Raw genomic sequence first — 17,752 nt, forward strand, 5'->3', positions numbered from 1 at the left:
AAATATTTTGTACTATGTTCTAGGCCCTTTCCTAAGAACTGTACAAAACCGTCATGTGAGATAGATACTATTATCATCCTTACTTTACAGATGAGGAAATTAAGACAGAGGAGTTAAGTAGTTACCCAGGATTACACATCTAATAAATGGAAAGGCCAGGATTTAAACCCTGGCAGTATTTCCATAGTCAAACTTTAAATTAACCATTGTGTTTATATTAATTCTCACTGAAAATTTTTTGATAGTATGTAGAAGGTTGAAAAGAAAGTAAATTCCATTGAGTAACCATTGTAACAGTTTCTTGTGTATCCTTCCACATCCTATTTACATATACGAAGCAGACATGTATGCCTATTAAACACACACACATACACATGGAATTGCAGTGTATCTAAACCAGGGTGTCCAAACTTTTTTCAACATTTTTCACCAAGGGCCATGTGCGGTAAAATACACACACAGCCGGGCCACTCACGAGGTGAAGTACGTATTGCCTCACCTGGTTTATTTAAGTAAACTAAATATATTTTTGGAATTTGCTGCGGGCCAATAAAAAATGGATTGTGGGCCGCAGTTGGCCCGCAGGCCACAGTTTGGACACCCCTGATCTAAACTAATGCAAAGATTATAGTAAAATAGTTCTTTTTTGCTCTAAGGTGTCACAAAGCCAGAGAATTTTGTAATTAAAAAAAAAAATTCTGAGTCATTTCATTCATGAACCTTGTATGATTTTACGGTTTCTGCCTATTGAAAATTGTCCAAATTAAAAATGAAAATTGATTATGATTTCTTTCAGGACACTTCTAGTATTGGCTCCCATAAAACAGACCAGCGGAATGCTGATCTTACAGGAGATGAGACGTCACGACTTTTTGTAAAGAAAACAATAGTAGTGGGCAATGTGTCCAAGTGAGTATCCACTTGAATTGTCTCATTTTTAGTCATCCATTTATGTTAAATAGAGCTCGGGCATACTCTTATTGTCATAGTATTACCGTAGAGGTCTCAGGGATTCTTTTTTCCAAACTCTTAGTTGTTTTAAAAGTAAACTAAGGTCCAGAGACTTGAGACTGCCTTAGTGTGTCTGTTAATGTTTGACAGAGTAAAAACATTCTGCGTGGTCAAAATTGTGCCTGTTAAAAAATAGGAGTTTTTACACAAATGGTGTATTTCATCAAACATGTAAGTATGGATAAATTTGGCGGAACTTTTGACTTCTTCTGACCTAGTGTTAATCTTAGGGGCCTTAGCAAATTCCTAAAAATGTCTGTTTGCTTGCCCAAATTGAAATGTTTTTAATTTGTAACGAAAGGTTGCAGAGCAGGCCTTGAAGACAGAATTCTTCCAAGCTAAAGGGCTATCTCTTTACCAGTATGATCTTATGTTGGCTTGTGGGAGCATCATCATTTTTGCCACGTATCTAAGAATGGATGGAAACATCACAAATCTTCAAATAGTTAAGAATGTTATTTCCTCAAAAAGTCTTATTTGCCCTTTTCTGCCCTTATTAGGTGTATTTCCTCAGTTCTTCTCATTTTTATCAACTAGTCATTTCCTATATTCATATGTTTTTCCCAAACGAGACTGGAATTTCTTTTGGATAGGAAGTATATCTAATTTGTTTTGTACCTTCCAGTAGTTGGTGTTCAGTAAATATTTGATTGATGAATAAATTAATATATTTATGAAAATTGTAGTTAGATTCGATTATTAAAAATAAAGGATTTGGTATTATAATTATCTGGGAGGGGAGAATCAGATTGGGGGGCAGGAATCTTTCAAGCCTCAATGGTCCACTAATAACAAACAAGTACATTAAAAATCTCAGGATACTAAAAACAAAGATTCTTAATGGTCTATGTAATAGTATTTAAGTGGAAACATAAAATATCATTAAGGCAATAATATTTCTGTTTTATAGATTATTTTAGAGTTAGCATGTTTCAGCTAAGGGGCTAAATATTCTGTGCGAAGTATTAGCGTTGGGGTCTTAACTGTATTACAGGACAGGTCAGCCCAGAAAAGGCCGAAACTAGAAATCCAGATAGACCCACCAGACCACAAGAAGATTGGGGAGAAACAGTCATTGACATTTTCAAACAATTATGTCCAATTTGTAGGTTTGGGTTTTTTCTTTAAAGACCAGCTAGGACTAAAATACTGGGGATGTCATGTACAACAATCTACATTTCTTCAAGTACAGTCATGTTGTCTTCTTCTGGAACATCGTCCTAATATACTAAATGCGTCCATCTGGCTGAGATCTTAACTGGGACTTATTTTAGGGGTAGGTCTTATTTTCAGGGATACATGCTATATTTATCAAAGGTCTTGTCCTATAATTGTCTTTTCCTGTAGTATCCTTGTTTGGCTTTAGTAAGAGGGTAAGGCTCACTTTGTAAAATGAGTTTGTAAGTGTTCCCTCCTCATCTATTTTTTGGAAGAGTTTGAGAAGTATTGGTATCAATTCTTCCTTAAATGTTTGGGAGAATTCACCCTTCAAGCCATCTGGTCCTGGCATTTTCTTTATTGGGTAGTGTTTGATTACTGATTCAATCTCCTTTCTAGTAATTGTTCTGTTCGTATTTTCTATTTCTTCATGATTCAGTCTTGGTATATGTTTCTAGGAATTTATCCATTTCTTCTAGGTTGTCCAATTTGTTGGCATTTAATTATTCATAGTCTCTTATGATCATTATATTTGTGTAGCATCAATTGCAACATCTCTTTCATTTATATTGTATTTATTTGAGTCCTCTTTTTTTCTTGGTAAGTATAGCTAAAGGTTTTTCTATTTTGTTTATCTTTTCAAAAAAACAGCTCTTAGTTTATTTGATCTTTTTATTGTCAGTTTAGTCTTTGTTTAATTTATTTTCACTCTGATTTTTGTTATTTCCTTCCTCTACTACTTTAGGGCTTAGTTTGCTTTTCTAGTTTTTCGAGGTGTAAAGTTAGGTTGTTTGAGATCATTTTTTGTAATGTAGGGACGTTTATTGCTATAAATTTCCTTTTTAGAACCACTTTTACTGCATCCATTAAGTTTTGAGGTGTTATAGTTCCATTTTCAGTTGTCTCAAGATACATATTTTTTTAATTTCTCTTTTGATTTCTTCTCTGACCCATTGGTGATTCAGTAGCACATTGTTTAATATCCACATATTGGTGAATTTTCTAGTTTTCTTTTTGTAATTGATTTTTTAATCCTGTTTTAAGTAGGAATTAATTGTTTTGTAAGGCTTTTGAAGAAAAAAAATAATTCAGGTTCCTTTTTTTCCTTCTCCTCTAGGTATATACCTCCTGATAAGAGAGAAGAAAATGACCAATCAACTCACAAATGGATGGTGTACGTTCGAGGTTCTCGTAGAGAACCCAGCATTAATCATTTTGTCAAGAAAGTTTGGTTCTTCCTTCATCCCAGCTATAAACCAAATGACCTTGTGGAAGTTAGGTAAGCATACTTGAGTTACTTAACCTAAAAAGTACAGATTTATTGAAATGGAAGAAAAGTGATTTAACTTGAAAACACTCCCATGAAATTCTTGTATTATTAGTAATTTACTCAGCTTTGGCTTTTAGTCACAATTAGTTTTAGCTCTGGTTCCCTTTTGCAGGTTACTTTCTCACTGAACAGGCACTGTCCCCTCTGGTCAGATTGTTACCATATTAGGAGCTGATTCTGTTCTCCTGAAAATAGCTGAACTTATTTATATAGATAAATATAAAAAGGTTACTGTTTTTATGAATATCAGACTATAACAGAATTAAACATAGGATTTTACAGAATATTTAATGTTGAAATTTCCTCATGATCTCATTCTTTCAGAAGTAACCCCTAATGATATTTATCCTATATATTAGCCTAGTACAGTTGCTGTTTGTTGTTGTATTATTATCTCACAAAGATAGGATGATAATATATATACTATCCAGAAATTTGTTTCATTTAGGTGTGGTCTTTATATCTTTATATTATGTTACATACCATGTATACATTCACTGTATGAATGTACTGCAGAAATGGTTGTGGTTTATTATCAGCGGAGTCTCCTATGTCCTCAGCTATTCTTTGACCTCACTGCGACTTCCGTTTCTTGCCTACACTAATTTTCATTACCCATCACCGCTCTTACGTAATTTCCTTCTCTCCTTAATCATCTTAGAGTTCATGGTATAATCACAACCATACCCTAGTTATTACAAGACCAGTGCTCTAACCCCTGAGCTATAGGGCCCCACCATACCCTTGTTATTCAAGGAAATCGAGAGATCAGGGTTTTGTATGAATTGTCTATATGCACATAAAAGTCCGTAAGAAAGACAGCAAGAAGTGTTAGTCATATTTTTTATTGATGATAAATATCTGATTTACCAAAAATCGGAATTAAAACTTACTACATTAGAACCTTAATATTTAACAAGCTAATGCCTGTTTTATTTCTCATTTCTCACCCCAAGAATTGGAATTTGTAAAACACTGATTTCCTTTTGAGTTTATTCTTGTATGTGGAGTAAGAAGGTGGTCGGTTTTGTTTTTAACATGTGTCTGTCCAGTTTACCCAGCACCATTTATTGAATAGACTGCTTCACATGTAACCTGCAGGAGAACCAGCGTTTTTTTTTCTTTTTTAAAAAATTTCCATTTATGTGAAATATCTTTTTCCATCCCTTTACTTTCTTTCTGTGTGTGTCTCTCAATCTGAAGTGAGTCTCTTGTAGGCAGCATATGTATGGGTCTTGTTTTCTTATCCATTCAGCTACGCTATGTCTTTTGATTGCAGCATTTAATCCATTTACATTTAAAGTAATTGTTGATAGGGGTGGCCAGGTTAGCTCAGTTGGTTAGAGTGTGGTGCTAATAACACCAAGGTCGCTGGTTGGATCCTCTCGCATCAGACACTGTGAGCTGTGCCCTCCTTAAAAATAAATCAATAAATAATAAAGTAATTGTTGATAGATATGTAGGTCGTGCCATTTTATTATTCCTTTTGTTTATCTTCTTTTGTTTGTTGTTCTCCTTCTTAAAGAAGTCCCTTTAACATTTCTTGTAATACTACTTTAGTGGTGATGAATTCCTTTAGCTTTTCTTGTCTGGGAAGCTCTTTCTCTCTCCTTCTATTTTAAATGATAGCCTTGCTAGGTAAAGTAATCTTGGTTGTATGCCCTTATTTTTCATCTTGGAATAGTTCCAGCCACTCCCTTCTGGCCTGCAAAGTTTCTACTGAGAAATCAGTTGATAGTCTTATTGGAGCTCCCTTGTAAGTAACCAGTTGTCTTACTCTTGCTGCTTTGAGGATTCTCTTTGTCTTTAGCCTTTCCCGTTTTAATTATATTGTGTCTTGGTGTGGGCCTGTTTGGCTTCATCTTGTTTGGGACTCTGCACTTCCTAGCCTTGTACATCTATTTGCTTCACCAGGTTAGGGAAGTTTTCAGTCATTTTTCTTCAAATAGATTCTCAGTCCCTTGCTCCCTCTCTTTTCCTTCTGCTATTCCTCTGATGCAAATGTTGTTAACGTTTGTTGTTATCTCAGAGGGCCCTTAAACTGTCTTCCATAGTTGTTTTTTTAATTATTTTTTGTTGATGTTTCAATTGGGTGTTTTCTTCTACCTTGTCTTCTAAATTGCTAATTCCATCTTCTGTTTCATCTAATGTGCTGTTGACTCCTTCTGGTGTATTCTTCATTTCAGTTATTGTATTCTTTATTTCTGATTGGGTTTTTTTTAATGGTTTCTATGTCCTTTATGCTTACTATCTCTTTGTTGAAGTTGTCACTAAGTTCCTTAAGTGTTCTTATAGCCAGTGTTATAAATTCTGTCTCTGGTAGGTTGATTGCCTCCATTTCATTTAGTTCTTTTTTCTGGAATTTTCTCCTGTTTTTTTGTTTGGGGCATATTTCTTTGTTTCCTCATTTTGGCTGTCTCTCTGTCTTTGCTTCTATGTATTAGGTAGATCTATGTCTCTCAGTCTTTGTCAGGTGGCTTTATATAGTCCTGTGTGGTCTAGTGACACAGTCTCCCTGATCACGTGTGCATGTGTTCCAGGAGCATCCCTTGTGTTATGTGTATTCTGCTGTTTGTTTAGTTGAGCCTTAATTGCTTTTGATGCTTCAGTGTGTGGGACTGACTCTCAGGCTGACATGCTGTGAGGATTGGCTATGCCCACAGCATACGAGCTGTTGTGTGGGGGCTGACCCCTCAGAGGGGAATTCGCTCAAGTGGGCTTTTGTGCCTGTTGAGACCACCCTTTGGGTATGGTGCTTGTGGGCTAATTGGGTAGTGCTCTGGTGTGATCTGAGGCTGGTCTGTGGGTGTGTCGTTTCTGGTGCATGTTGGGGGCTCCTGTGCAGTCCAGTTTTAGCCTTGCCTGTAACCAGCCTGGTAGGAGCTACAAAGCTGTATGCAATTGGTTGCTGCCTGTGTTGGACCTAGAGGTGTGTAGGAGTGATCTTGCTGTGAACTGAGGCCAGCTGCCACCAGTATCAGGCCTGGTGCAGCTTAGCAAAAGGCCCAGGGACCCCCTTGGCCTGTTGCCACTTTCTAGTTGCCCATAAGGCTCAGCTGCTGAAAGAGCCTCCTTGGGTGCATGCGCCAGGCTAGTTGACCCAGTTTTGACAGTGCCCCTGGTGATGCCACCAGAGTGGGTGGGGTGGAGTCCCAGGAGTCAACGTGATATGGCCAGTGGCTTTCACAGTGTTAATGCAGATTCAGTTCTTGTGTCAGTGCAGAGCCTGTGGCCTCTTCACAGACTACCCTGAACACACCTCAGTCAGCCATCATTCACCTCAGGCCTGCAGATTCCCCGAGAGCCGCTCAAGAAAGGCTGCAGCACAAGCTAGTGCTGACTGCTACTGTACAAGCCTCTCATAGCTTGTGGGGCGGGGCTGGACACCCAGGAGGTGAGAGTGCCCTGGGTGATGCTGCACTAGTGGGGCAGGGTCCAAAGGAGTCACCAAGGTGGTTCGCACTCACGGATTTTACCAGACCCATGGGCTTTCCCATTTGTCCCTGTGGGGGTGGGTTCAACACAGGAAAGATGGTGTCCTCCTGCAGGTTACACGTGAGGCAGGCTCCACACAGGGTTGATGACAGCTATCCCTCTAGCCCTCGCCTCAAAGCCACACAGTCTTTCCTTGTATGTCTCTGGTGCTTCTGGAGTTTCCACCCTTCTGCTGGAGCCTAGGGTGAGTGTTTGCAAACGAGGGAGGCTGTGCACGGGCCCTTTAAGAAGAAATCTGGGTTTCCAGCCTCCTTGTATCTCACCAGGACAGACTGATGGAATGCTTGCTGATTTTCACTGCCAGATGTGGGAACTCTTCTTCCCAGCATAGACCCCTGGGCTGGGGAGCCCAATGTGGGGCTGGGACCCCTCACTTTTCAGGGGGGACATCGGCCGCCAAGGCATCCCTCCTGGTGCTCAACCAATGTCTGTGGGTTTGGGGTCTGTCCATTTCACGTCTCCACCCCTCCTTCCAGTTTCAGTGTGGCCTCTTCGTTATATCGTTAGTTATATGTGTTCTGTTCAGCTAGTGTTTAGATGCTTCTTGAAGTTTATTGTTCTATAATTTCGTTGTAATTTTCATGTGATCATGGGAGGCAGCAAATAGCACTTACCTATTCCGCCATCCTGGACTTTTCTCTATAAGTCGATCTTCTCATTTGACCCTAAGCCTATCTTTTAATTTATACCAACATCATGGCTACTTCTGTTACTAACTCAGATGGTGTTCAACTGGTTTCTTTCATCCAGGGCTCTCTAGTTTTCTTTGTTTTATTTACCCTCTGTTTTATAACATAGCTGTTGCTTTCTCTAATTTCCAGGGTACTCTCATATTTAGAGATTTTTTTCTGTCTTGGGCTCTTCTGGTAACCTCTGGCTCTGCTTGATAATTCAGGTCTGTTGTTCAACTCCTATCAGGTTGTGTTCTCGGACTCTGCTGTTACTGAATTCATGTCCCTCCTTATTTTCCAAACGCACATCCCACTGAACGTTTCTTTCTCCCTGCAATCTTGGCATCCTCTTCTCTGTACAGTAATTCTAAGCCATTGATTCAAAATGAACATTTTCATTTTAAAGCATTCTTTTTCCCCCCAATTAGCTAAAACTACATTATTTTTGAGTGTATGAAGGTCTCTCAATTAAATTTTTTAGTGTTTTTATTATGGAAAATTCCAAATATATACAAAAATAGAGTATATTGAACCCTCATGTACCCAACACCAATTGTTAACAGTTTGCCAGTCATTTTTAGTCAGTTTTCCTTTTTTTCCTTCACAAATTACGCTTTGACTGAAAATTCTCTAGACCAGTCAGCATTCACACACTTTCCTCTCTATCCACTAAAATTATAGTCACTATTTGGGCAACATACAATCTTTTAAGTCCTCTTAGCAGACAGTTTCAAATAAATTGTTATTTTCCAAGAACCATATGATTTCACTCGTGTGTGATATAAATCAGAAAGCAACAAATGAACAAACTCATAGACACAGACAACAGTATGGTGGTTACCAGAGAGGAGGTAGGTACGGGGAGGATGAAGATGGTAAAGTGGGTCAAATATATGGTGATGGAAGGACACTAGCCTTTGGGTGGTGAGTACACAATGCAGTATACAGATGCTGTATTATAGGATTGTACGTTTGTAACTTACATAATGTTATTAATGTCACTGCAATAAATTTAATTTTTAAAATCGCAGTAAAAAAATTGTCACTTTCAAATTGAGCATTCATGATTCATTTTGTTTTTGCCAGAGTGGAGAAATATATATGGATGTCTAGGGTAGGGAACGTATACCTCACAACCTATGTCTGTCAAGTAGCAATCAAGGATTCTGACACTAATATTGTGACATCCATCAAATCACCTGTCTGTGAAAATTCCCTATCTGAAAATAATGATTTTGGATTATATGGTGTGTCTTAGCTCTGATTATTCAGTAATTGAGAGTTTAATGTAGGTTTAAATTGAATTTTTCTTTTATAATTTAGCATGTTAGTGTAATTCAGCATATTGATTTAGCTTCAAATGAGGAAATATAAATGATTGTCAGAAGGATGTGAATTTGACATATCCATTATGAGAAAACTTTTACTTCCTAGAATGATTACACGTAGATTAATGTGTTAATGTCTGCTTTTCCTTAGAGAGCCTCCTTTTCACCTGACCAGAAGAGGTTGGGGTGAGTTTCCTGTCAGAGTTCAAGTTCACTTTAAGGACAGCCAGAACAAGCGGATAGATATCATACATAATCTGAAGGTACTGTAACAAAAGATTGCTTCCTGGAAATGAAGTTACTTTTACACCTGCACCTACTTACTGTACTTAAAGCAGTAAGTTAGGCCTTCTGAGAGACCTTGCCAAGGATACCAGAAGCAGGATAAATCTTTCTGAGTGTGTTATGCTTACTGCTACCACACCTCTTTGTCCTCTGAAGGTTGGGGTGTATATTCTTTAAAAATGAGTTGAATGTATATTCTTTAAAAAGATGAGCTGGTCAGATAATCAGAAGACTTGAATCTCTGACGAGAGCTCACTGTTATTGTGTTACCTAGGGCTAATCTTTTTAAATCTGTTTATTGTTCTACAAAATGCGGTAATAAGTTGTTTCTTTCAATGTCGTTTCAGTATAATGATGACATGCCCTAGGAACTTAACTCTTGTTTATATCAATTAGCCTATTATAGTCAAATGTAGTCAAAATTTACTACATTTTGCTTAAAGTTGCAGAATCTATCGACATTGTTAAGTGAGGAGTTAATGTAATAAGCCTTGTCTGTTTATCTCATAAGGATAAAGAATATATTTATGTCCTAAGGATAAAGGTAGAAGTGAACATGTTTTAAAAAATAAGAAGTACTATACAAGGTTGTAATACTTTTGATTTGTATTGTAAGTAATCCTTTGTTGGTATATCCACATGGTTTGTTATGCAGCCATTATAAATTATATTTTATGAATTTTATGAAGTGTTTTCGATACATGGGGGGATATTACCATTATATGGTAAGTGAAAAACAGAGAATAAAACTATATGTATAGTATGAGGTCAATCATGATTTTTAAAGGGTAGGGGCAGAGAACACAAAAGAAATAGACCAAAATGTTGGAATACATAATTGAAGTAATAACATTGTGGACTCTTTCCCCTACCCTTTTTTTCTATGTGTGTATGTTTTTAAAATATTTTTCCAATTTTATATAATAAACACACTTAACTTTTATAGTTGAGAATCAGACCAGTTTTTTAAATGTTCCCAGTCCCTCTCTGTAGTAGTCTTGTGTACGTTTTCTCTGCATAAGATATAATCCTAATATTAAACTTCTCCCAAAACACCCATACTTTGTGGTTTACCACATAGTTCATGTTAATGACTCCAAAAATTGAATTAAATGAATCTGAGTACATCTGCAGAATTCCATTTTTGTTCCCTTTGCTCTGTAAATGCACCTGTTCAACCTTAAGGCATGCTGAAATTTGCCCTCCACTGGTGTTTGACAGCACTGCTCAACTTCATGTTTAAGTTATTTTCTAGAGAATACTGTAAGACTAGATTAATTGCCTTGTGACCTAAGAGAAGAACTTCAACAAAATAAAGAACATACACCCACTTTGGTCAGAGGGACAGGATACCGTCCCACTTACTTAGAGGAAGGTCTGAATTAGTTTTGCTTTGCTTTTATTTTAAGCACCACACATACCATTGCACTGGGCCCAGCCCTAATCCTTAAAATAAAGAGAATTATTTGCATAGTTTTCATACATACTGTATTGTCCATATCACTTAGTTCCTGGTGGAAGATTGAGACAGTGTTTTAAAATGACAGTATTTAAAGAATTTGTTGTCAGGTTTTAAACTTAATTTTTCTATGTGTTATGTATTGATTGGCCTTGAGACCTTAAACACCTGTATTGTGACCATGTGATCTTGATTTGTACTAGAGTATCATTTTCCCTGTTACTTCCATGTTAACTCTCAGAGCCATCTTTTATTCTTCCCTCTTTGTCCTTATCTCTGTCCTGTCCCCGGGTTCACTGCCCATCCCAATTAGAATAGTCTGCCTGAACGAGGAGAACCATTATGTAGCTCTCCCTGAGAAACCTTCATTGAATTCCTGTTATTGACGTTCATACTCCCCTGCCTACTGTTCAGGATTCTTCACGTTTTGACTCAGCATGCTTCCCCTAAATTGCCTCACACTAATCCCCTGCAGGAACATCCTACTTCAGCAAGATGAGTCTGTTTGCGTCTCAGAAATGCCGTGGGCCTTCTTCTCTCGCGTCTTCTTTCATGCTCTTCTCAAAGTGCTTGTTTGAATTCTTTTCACTCGTCAAGTTCCGCTAACTTTTCCTGACTATTTAAGCCCACACTGATCTCCCCGTATTCTAGATTCTGTGGTACATAACAATCCGTATTTGATACTAAAATAATTGCATTAAATTGGAATTATGTAAAATTTAAAGTTCCCGGAATTCATGAAATTCCCATATTTTCTATCCATGACAGGTAGTCAGCTAACCTCTCCTCAGTCATTACCATGGAGCACAGTAATTCCCCAAACATTCCATTTATCCGTTCAGTATAATAAGTAAGCTTTTGGAAGTTTCTTTCATAAATTTACCTAAAACTGCTGCTGCTTTTTTTTCCTAAACCTTGATCGCACTTGTCCTTGTTCGATTTCTGGAATAGCACAGAACAGGACTTTGTTTTATTTTATAAGAACCCTAAAAATGTTTAATGATAGTCTTCACGTTTCTCCTTAAATCGTTTCTTCTCCAGGCGAAAGCTATTCTTTTGTGCTGCTTTCTACCATGTTTCCCCCAAAATAAGATCTAGCCAGACCATCAGCTCTAATGCATCTTTTGGAGCAAAAATTAATATAAGACCCAGTCTTATTTTAATACAAGACCGGGTGTAATATAATGTAATATAACATAATTTATATAATACAATACTGGGTATGATATAATATAATACAATATATAATATAATACCAGATCTGATATAAGACCAGGTCTCATATAATATATGACCTATAAGACCGGGTTTTATATAATGTAATATATAAAGTAATTATATATTATAATGTAATATAAGACCCGGTTTTATATTAAATTTTGCTCCAAAAGACACATTAGAGCTGATGGTCTGGCTAGTTATTTTCAGGGAAATATGGTAGTTCCTCTTGCCATTTTGATAATAATTCTGTTTTATCAATGTCCCTCTTTAAAATGTGGTCCCAACAGTGTACAGAGAGACTATTATTTCTCTGCTCTGGAGAATATGAAAATGGATGGGGCCTAAAGTTGCCCATATCTTTTTACCAATCACACTGTTGGTTAAGGTTTAAGTATTACCATTCCAGATCTCTTCCATGTAACCACCTTGAATCCACCCTGTATTGCATTTTTCATTATGAACGCTAAATCTCATAACTGAGCTGTCTTCTCTGTGTTGGCTGCTAAGAAATTCAGCCAGACTTGAAATCTACCTCTTATAAACCTTTAGCATTTGCTATTTACTAACCTACCCCTGGCTTCATATTTTGTCCAGGAATAAGGACTTCGTCTATTTGTATGTAATTGTAAACTTTTTTTATATTATTAACATTCCCTCAGTTTATATCCCGTTCTGTCCCCTAAAATATACAATCCATGATGCTGATGTATTGGAAGTGATTAGCATTGCCTATATTGCCTAAATTTTCATTCATTTTTTCAAAAGTGCTTAGTAAATAAATATACCCTAAGTATATAATTGTGGCATCACACTGCTTATGTGTTTTTATAACCTGTCTTTTAAGATATTTTTACATAGTCTTTGTAAGCATCATCTAAGTGACTGCATGAGACTTCACAAATTGATGATGGTTCGTGGTTTACAAAGCGTTCCTCCTTTGCTGGATGTTTAATTTGTTTTCAGTTTGTGGTTATAGATAATGCTGCAGTAAACATCTTTTTGTGTAAAACTTCTTCCGTTTTTAGATTGTCCTTATAATAGGTTATTAGAAGTATATAGTTTATATTAAAAGTATAATAGCTACCTATATGTCTGAAGTTGTTTTTATTAATTTTATTCAGTTTTCCCCCCAGAAAATAGTGTTTTTGTTGAAGTGATGACTTGATAGTTAACCTTATGAAAAAGTAGATCCTGTGGTGTAAAGACTTGTAGTGAAAGGGGCTTTAGATAAGATTGTATCCTGAAATTTATAAGTACAGTACAACTTAACCCTTTCTTTTGTCTTTCAATAGCTGGATAGAACTTACACTGGCTTGCAGACTCTTGGAGCAGAGACGGTAGGTTTTTTCCCCCCACAGTGTTTTTTGGTAACAAGTAGAATGAAAATTGATCTTCATTATAGTTAGGGAAAAAATGAGTGCTAAATTTTTCTAAAGTTTATTTCCCCCGTTTTTGTTTCTTTTTTCAAAAATTGTGATCAAATGCACATAAAATTTACCATTCTAATTATTTTTAAGTGTATGGTTAAGTGGTATTAAATATATTCACATTGCTACCATCCACCTCCAGAACTCTTCATCTTGGAAAACTGAAACTAACCATTTACAATAACTCTTTGTTCTCCTCTCCCCCCAACCCCTGGCAATTACCCTTATATTTTTCTATCTATGAATTTGATTACTCTAGGTACAATATTAGTAGAAACAGTGTTGTTGTTTTTTTTGGGGGGGCGGTCTTTTTTGTTTTTGTTTTTGTTTTTTGGTGACTGGCATATTTCACTTAGCATAAATGTTCTTAAGGTTCATTCTCATTGTAGCATGCGTCAGAATTTCCTTCCTAAAAAAGGCTGAAAAATATTGCATTGTATGTATATACCACATTTTGTTTTTCTATTTATCCATCAATGAGCACTTGAGTTACTTTTATTACATCTTTTGACTGTTGTGAATAATGCTGCTAAGAATGTGTGTCTCTATCTGTTTGAGTCGCTGCATTCGATTTTTTTCCATATGTACCCAGAAGTGGAATTGCTGGATAATACAGTAATTCTATTTTTAATTATTTAAAGAACCACCACACTGTTTTCCATAATAGCTATACTATTTTATATTCCCACCAACAGTGCACAAGGGTTCTAATTTCTCTACATCTTCTCCAGCACATGTTGTTTTCTATTTTTTTTTATAGTAGCCATCCTAATAGGTGTGAGGTGATATTTCATTGTGGTTTTGGTTTGCATTTTCCTAATGATAGTTGATGTTGAGCATCTTTTCTTGTGTTTATTGGCCATTTGTATGTCTTCTCTGGAGAAATGTCTATTTAAATCCTTTGCCCATTTTGAATCCGGTTGTTTGGTTTTTTTGTTGAGTTTTAGGAGTTCTCTCTGTATTCTTGACATTAATCTGTGAATATTTTCTCCCATTCTGTGGGTTACCTTTTTAGTCTGTTTGATTGTGTTCTTTGATGTACAGAAATTTTAAATTTGGTGTAGTCCAATTTACGTGTTTTTTTTTCTTTTGATCCGTGTGTTTTTTGTGTCAAATCCAAGAAATCATTGCCAAATCCAGTGTCATGAAGCTTTGCACCTGTATTTTCTTCTAAGAGTTTTATTTTTTTAGTTCTTATGGTTAAGCCTTTGGTCCATTTTGAGTTAATTTCTATATCTTCATTCTAATGCATGTGAATATCCAGTTGCCCCAGCATCATTTTTTGAAAAAACTGTCCATTTCCATCGAATAGTCTTGACATTTGACCACCATATCTGTGAGAGTGTATTCTATCCCAAAATAATTTGACCACATATGTGAGGAAGCATTCTATTCCAATGGGCTGCATGTCTTTCTTTATGCCAGTACCACACTAATTTAATTACTATAGCTTTGTAATAGTAAGTTTTGAAATCAGGAAATGTGAGTCCTCCAAATTTGTTTTCCCTCCTTTTACCCCTCCCCCATTTTTGGTATTCATCATATATCAGCAGTAGCCATTAGAATTAGAATTAGCTACTGTTTAGGGACATGTGCTGTGTTATACCAGAAGATACTTATTGAGCATATACTATATGTTAGGCACTGGTCCAGGGACTGTGGATATAGAAATGAACAAGATAGCTATTACTCTCAAGGAGTTATATTCTTGGTGTGTTGAATGGGGAGAAGGTATACAGTAAACATAAAAACAAATGAGATAGTTTCATTTACAAATAAGTGTTATAAAGAAGAGAGTAGCTGGGGAACAAAGGGTGGTTTTAGCTAGGTTGATTAGGGAAGGCCTCTCTTGGAAGGTGACATTTGTTTGGGGCCTAATGGTGAGAAAGAGGCAGTCATCAAAGATTTGGGGGAAGAGTTTTCTAAGGCGTAGAAACAGCAAATGGAAAAGCCCCCATTTTGTGATTGGTTTCACCGGGTTATTGATCTATTAAGCCAGACTAGATTATATTCTGGAATAAATCCTTTAGTTCTTGAGATTGAAATCGCCTTTGAAGTATGATTAGAAATCATTTGTCACATCTCTTAGAGTACCACATTCTTAGACAGGTTTGGGGCTTTCTGTGACATTGATGATGGATTCATGAACCCAATTGTTGCCTGACTGTCTAGGTAGTGGATGTTGAGCTCCATCGGCATTCTCTTGGAGAAGATTCCATTTATCCTCAGTCCTCTGAGTCAGACATCTCTGATGCCCCACCATCTTTGCCTTTGACCATTCCAGCCCCAGTGAAAGCTTCCTCACCAATAAAGCAGTCACATGAGCCAGGGTCTGATACCTCTGTGGAGAAAGGTAACATATTTTTCCTTGTATGGAAATGCATTTTTTCTTATGTGGAGGAGTCATTCTGGGGCATTCTTTTCTCTCATTTGCATAATATGATACTGAACTGCTGCCTTCAGAGACTTAGAGTATATGGAAATTTTCCGTAAGTAGGCATGCTGCTTCTACTACACAGGCCTAGTATGAAAACACCCAAATACTTACTCTTTTCACAAAATGTTTTTCATAAAGTTCTACTGACATTTTATAGAACACAAAACTCACTAAAAAGCACAAAATTTTTATCCTTTAATGATATAGTGATTTCTTCTAATACATTACAGGAAGACTTTTTGGGTCAGTTCCCAATTTTATAAACAAGAAACTTGAATATTAAGTATCTAATCTTATTTAATAAAATAGAAGATTCATCATCAACAAATGTTTAAGTATTCACTTATGTAACACACATAGAAGATATAAAATTGATTCTAAATAGTGTTAGTTTAATCTTTAAGCTTACATTTTAATATGATAATATTTTATTTCTTTTATAAAATCTCAACTTTATTCCTCTTTAAATTTCAATTGCGTCTTCTTTATGGGCATTTAATAAGATAGAACATCATTAGATTAAGTGAATCTTAGTTTTTCCTCTTTAAACAGTTTTCAATTCATATATTAAAAAATGGAAGAACATAATGAACTTGTATACTTTTTATATTATGTATGTTGTCTTATAGTTAATATGTTTTCAAATTTTTTGAAAGAAGCATTTTTAAAAATATGATTTTAGGCATATTTACATTTGTTAAAAAACAAGACAGCAGGCCCCAAGGGGAGTCACTATTGCTAAGCCTCACATCACCAAACAGACTCAATTACAGTTTCTGCCTCTCCCAGAAATGGAATCTTAAACCAGTCAATCAGGAGTTGCACTGACATTACCTTGGTCAGCGCTCATTAGGTCATCTGCCTGATAGACCCCTGCCAACCCCTAAAGGAAAGTGACTTTGCCCCAACTAGTTCAGTTTTTGCTAGTATAACTTCCTTGCTTCCACTCCTATCTGCCTATAAATGTCTTTCATTTTGTACCGTTCTTCAGAGCTCCTTTCTCTCTGCCAGACTGGATGTTACTTGATTTATGAATTGTTCGATAAAGTCAATAAAATCTTTAAAATTTACTCGGTTGAATTTTATTTTTTAACTCATTTCCCCCAAAAATGTATAAAGGGATAATAAATACTGGGGCTTGTATTTATTTTACTACTAGTAAATTGTTTAAATGGTTGTTGAAATGATACGGGATTTTTATTTTCATTCTTTTCTCACAAGGGTAAGGTTTGATTATTTCAAGTGATTGATGATTTATCATTTGCCTGTTTTCATTCAAGCAGGATTCCCAGCCAATACTGAAGCTGAGAGACACACTACATTTTATTCTTTGCCATCTTCATTGGAACGAACACCCACCAAAATAACAACATCCCAGAAAGTTACCTTTTGTTCTCATGGCAATTCAGCTTTTCAGCCAATAGCATCAAGCTGTAAAATTGTGCCACAAAGTCAGGTTCCTAATCCTGAGTCACCTGGAAAATCCTTCCAGCCTATCACCATGAGCTGCAAGATTGTTTCAGGTATACAGATGATGTGTGTAAAAATTGTTGGAATGACAAAACAAAGTATTGTGGCTTTAAAATAAAAAAAATTTCTTAGTTCTTCTAAGCACGGTTTTTAGTGAACAAGTGAGCTAATCACTTTTGATTAGCAAAGCAAAGGTGTCCCAAAGTAAAAGTCATTCATATGGGAACCTTTTTTTAAATGAGGTAAGAAGTGTATTTCAAAGCAGTCAAATTTTCATCTAGAATCAGCACAGGAAAAATATTTCCTAGGATGTATGGTTGGAAACTAAGGCAGAAACTAAGTTTGGGGATTATATATGGAAACCAGAGTGAACAGTAATAGAAAAAATTTAGAGACCTTTTGGTTTGGAGTTGAAATATCTTTTATACTCTCTAACCACACAAGAAAATTATTCCTATTT

At 36.2% G+C, this 17,752-nt stretch overlaps 1 protein-coding gene across 6 annotated transcripts in view; it reads left to right on the forward strand.

Moving 5' to 3' along the window:
- YEATS2 (YEATS domain containing 2) overlaps positions 1-17,752 on the forward strand; it is a 79,063-nt gene that overhangs the window by 22,048 nt on the left and 39,263 nt on the right. For 3 of the 6 annotated variants that reach the window (XM_074328635.1, XM_074328667.1, XM_074328641.1), the window contains exons 6-11: positions 797-909; positions 3,287-3,448; positions 9,145-9,256; positions 13,251-13,295; positions 15,558-15,738; positions 17,103-17,345. In XM_074328635.1, coding sequence (XP_074184736.1) covers positions 797-909; positions 3,287-3,448; positions 9,145-9,256; positions 13,251-13,295; positions 15,558-15,738; positions 17,103-17,345 — 856 coding nt within the window. The remainder of the gene's footprint in view (positions 1-796; positions 910-3,286; positions 3,449-9,144; positions 9,257-13,250; positions 13,296-15,557; positions 15,739-17,102; positions 17,346-17,752) is intronic. The other 3 variants (XM_019735813.2, XM_019735815.2, XM_019735814.2) reach the window with 1 other exon arrangement.

This window comes from Rhinolophus sinicus, linkage group LG01, assembly GCF_036562045.2.
Source record: "Rhinolophus sinicus isolate RSC01 linkage group LG01, ASM3656204v1, whole genome shotgun sequence".
Lineage (NCBI taxonomy): Eukaryota > Metazoa > Chordata > Mammalia > Chiroptera > Rhinolophidae > Rhinolophus > Rhinolophus sinicus.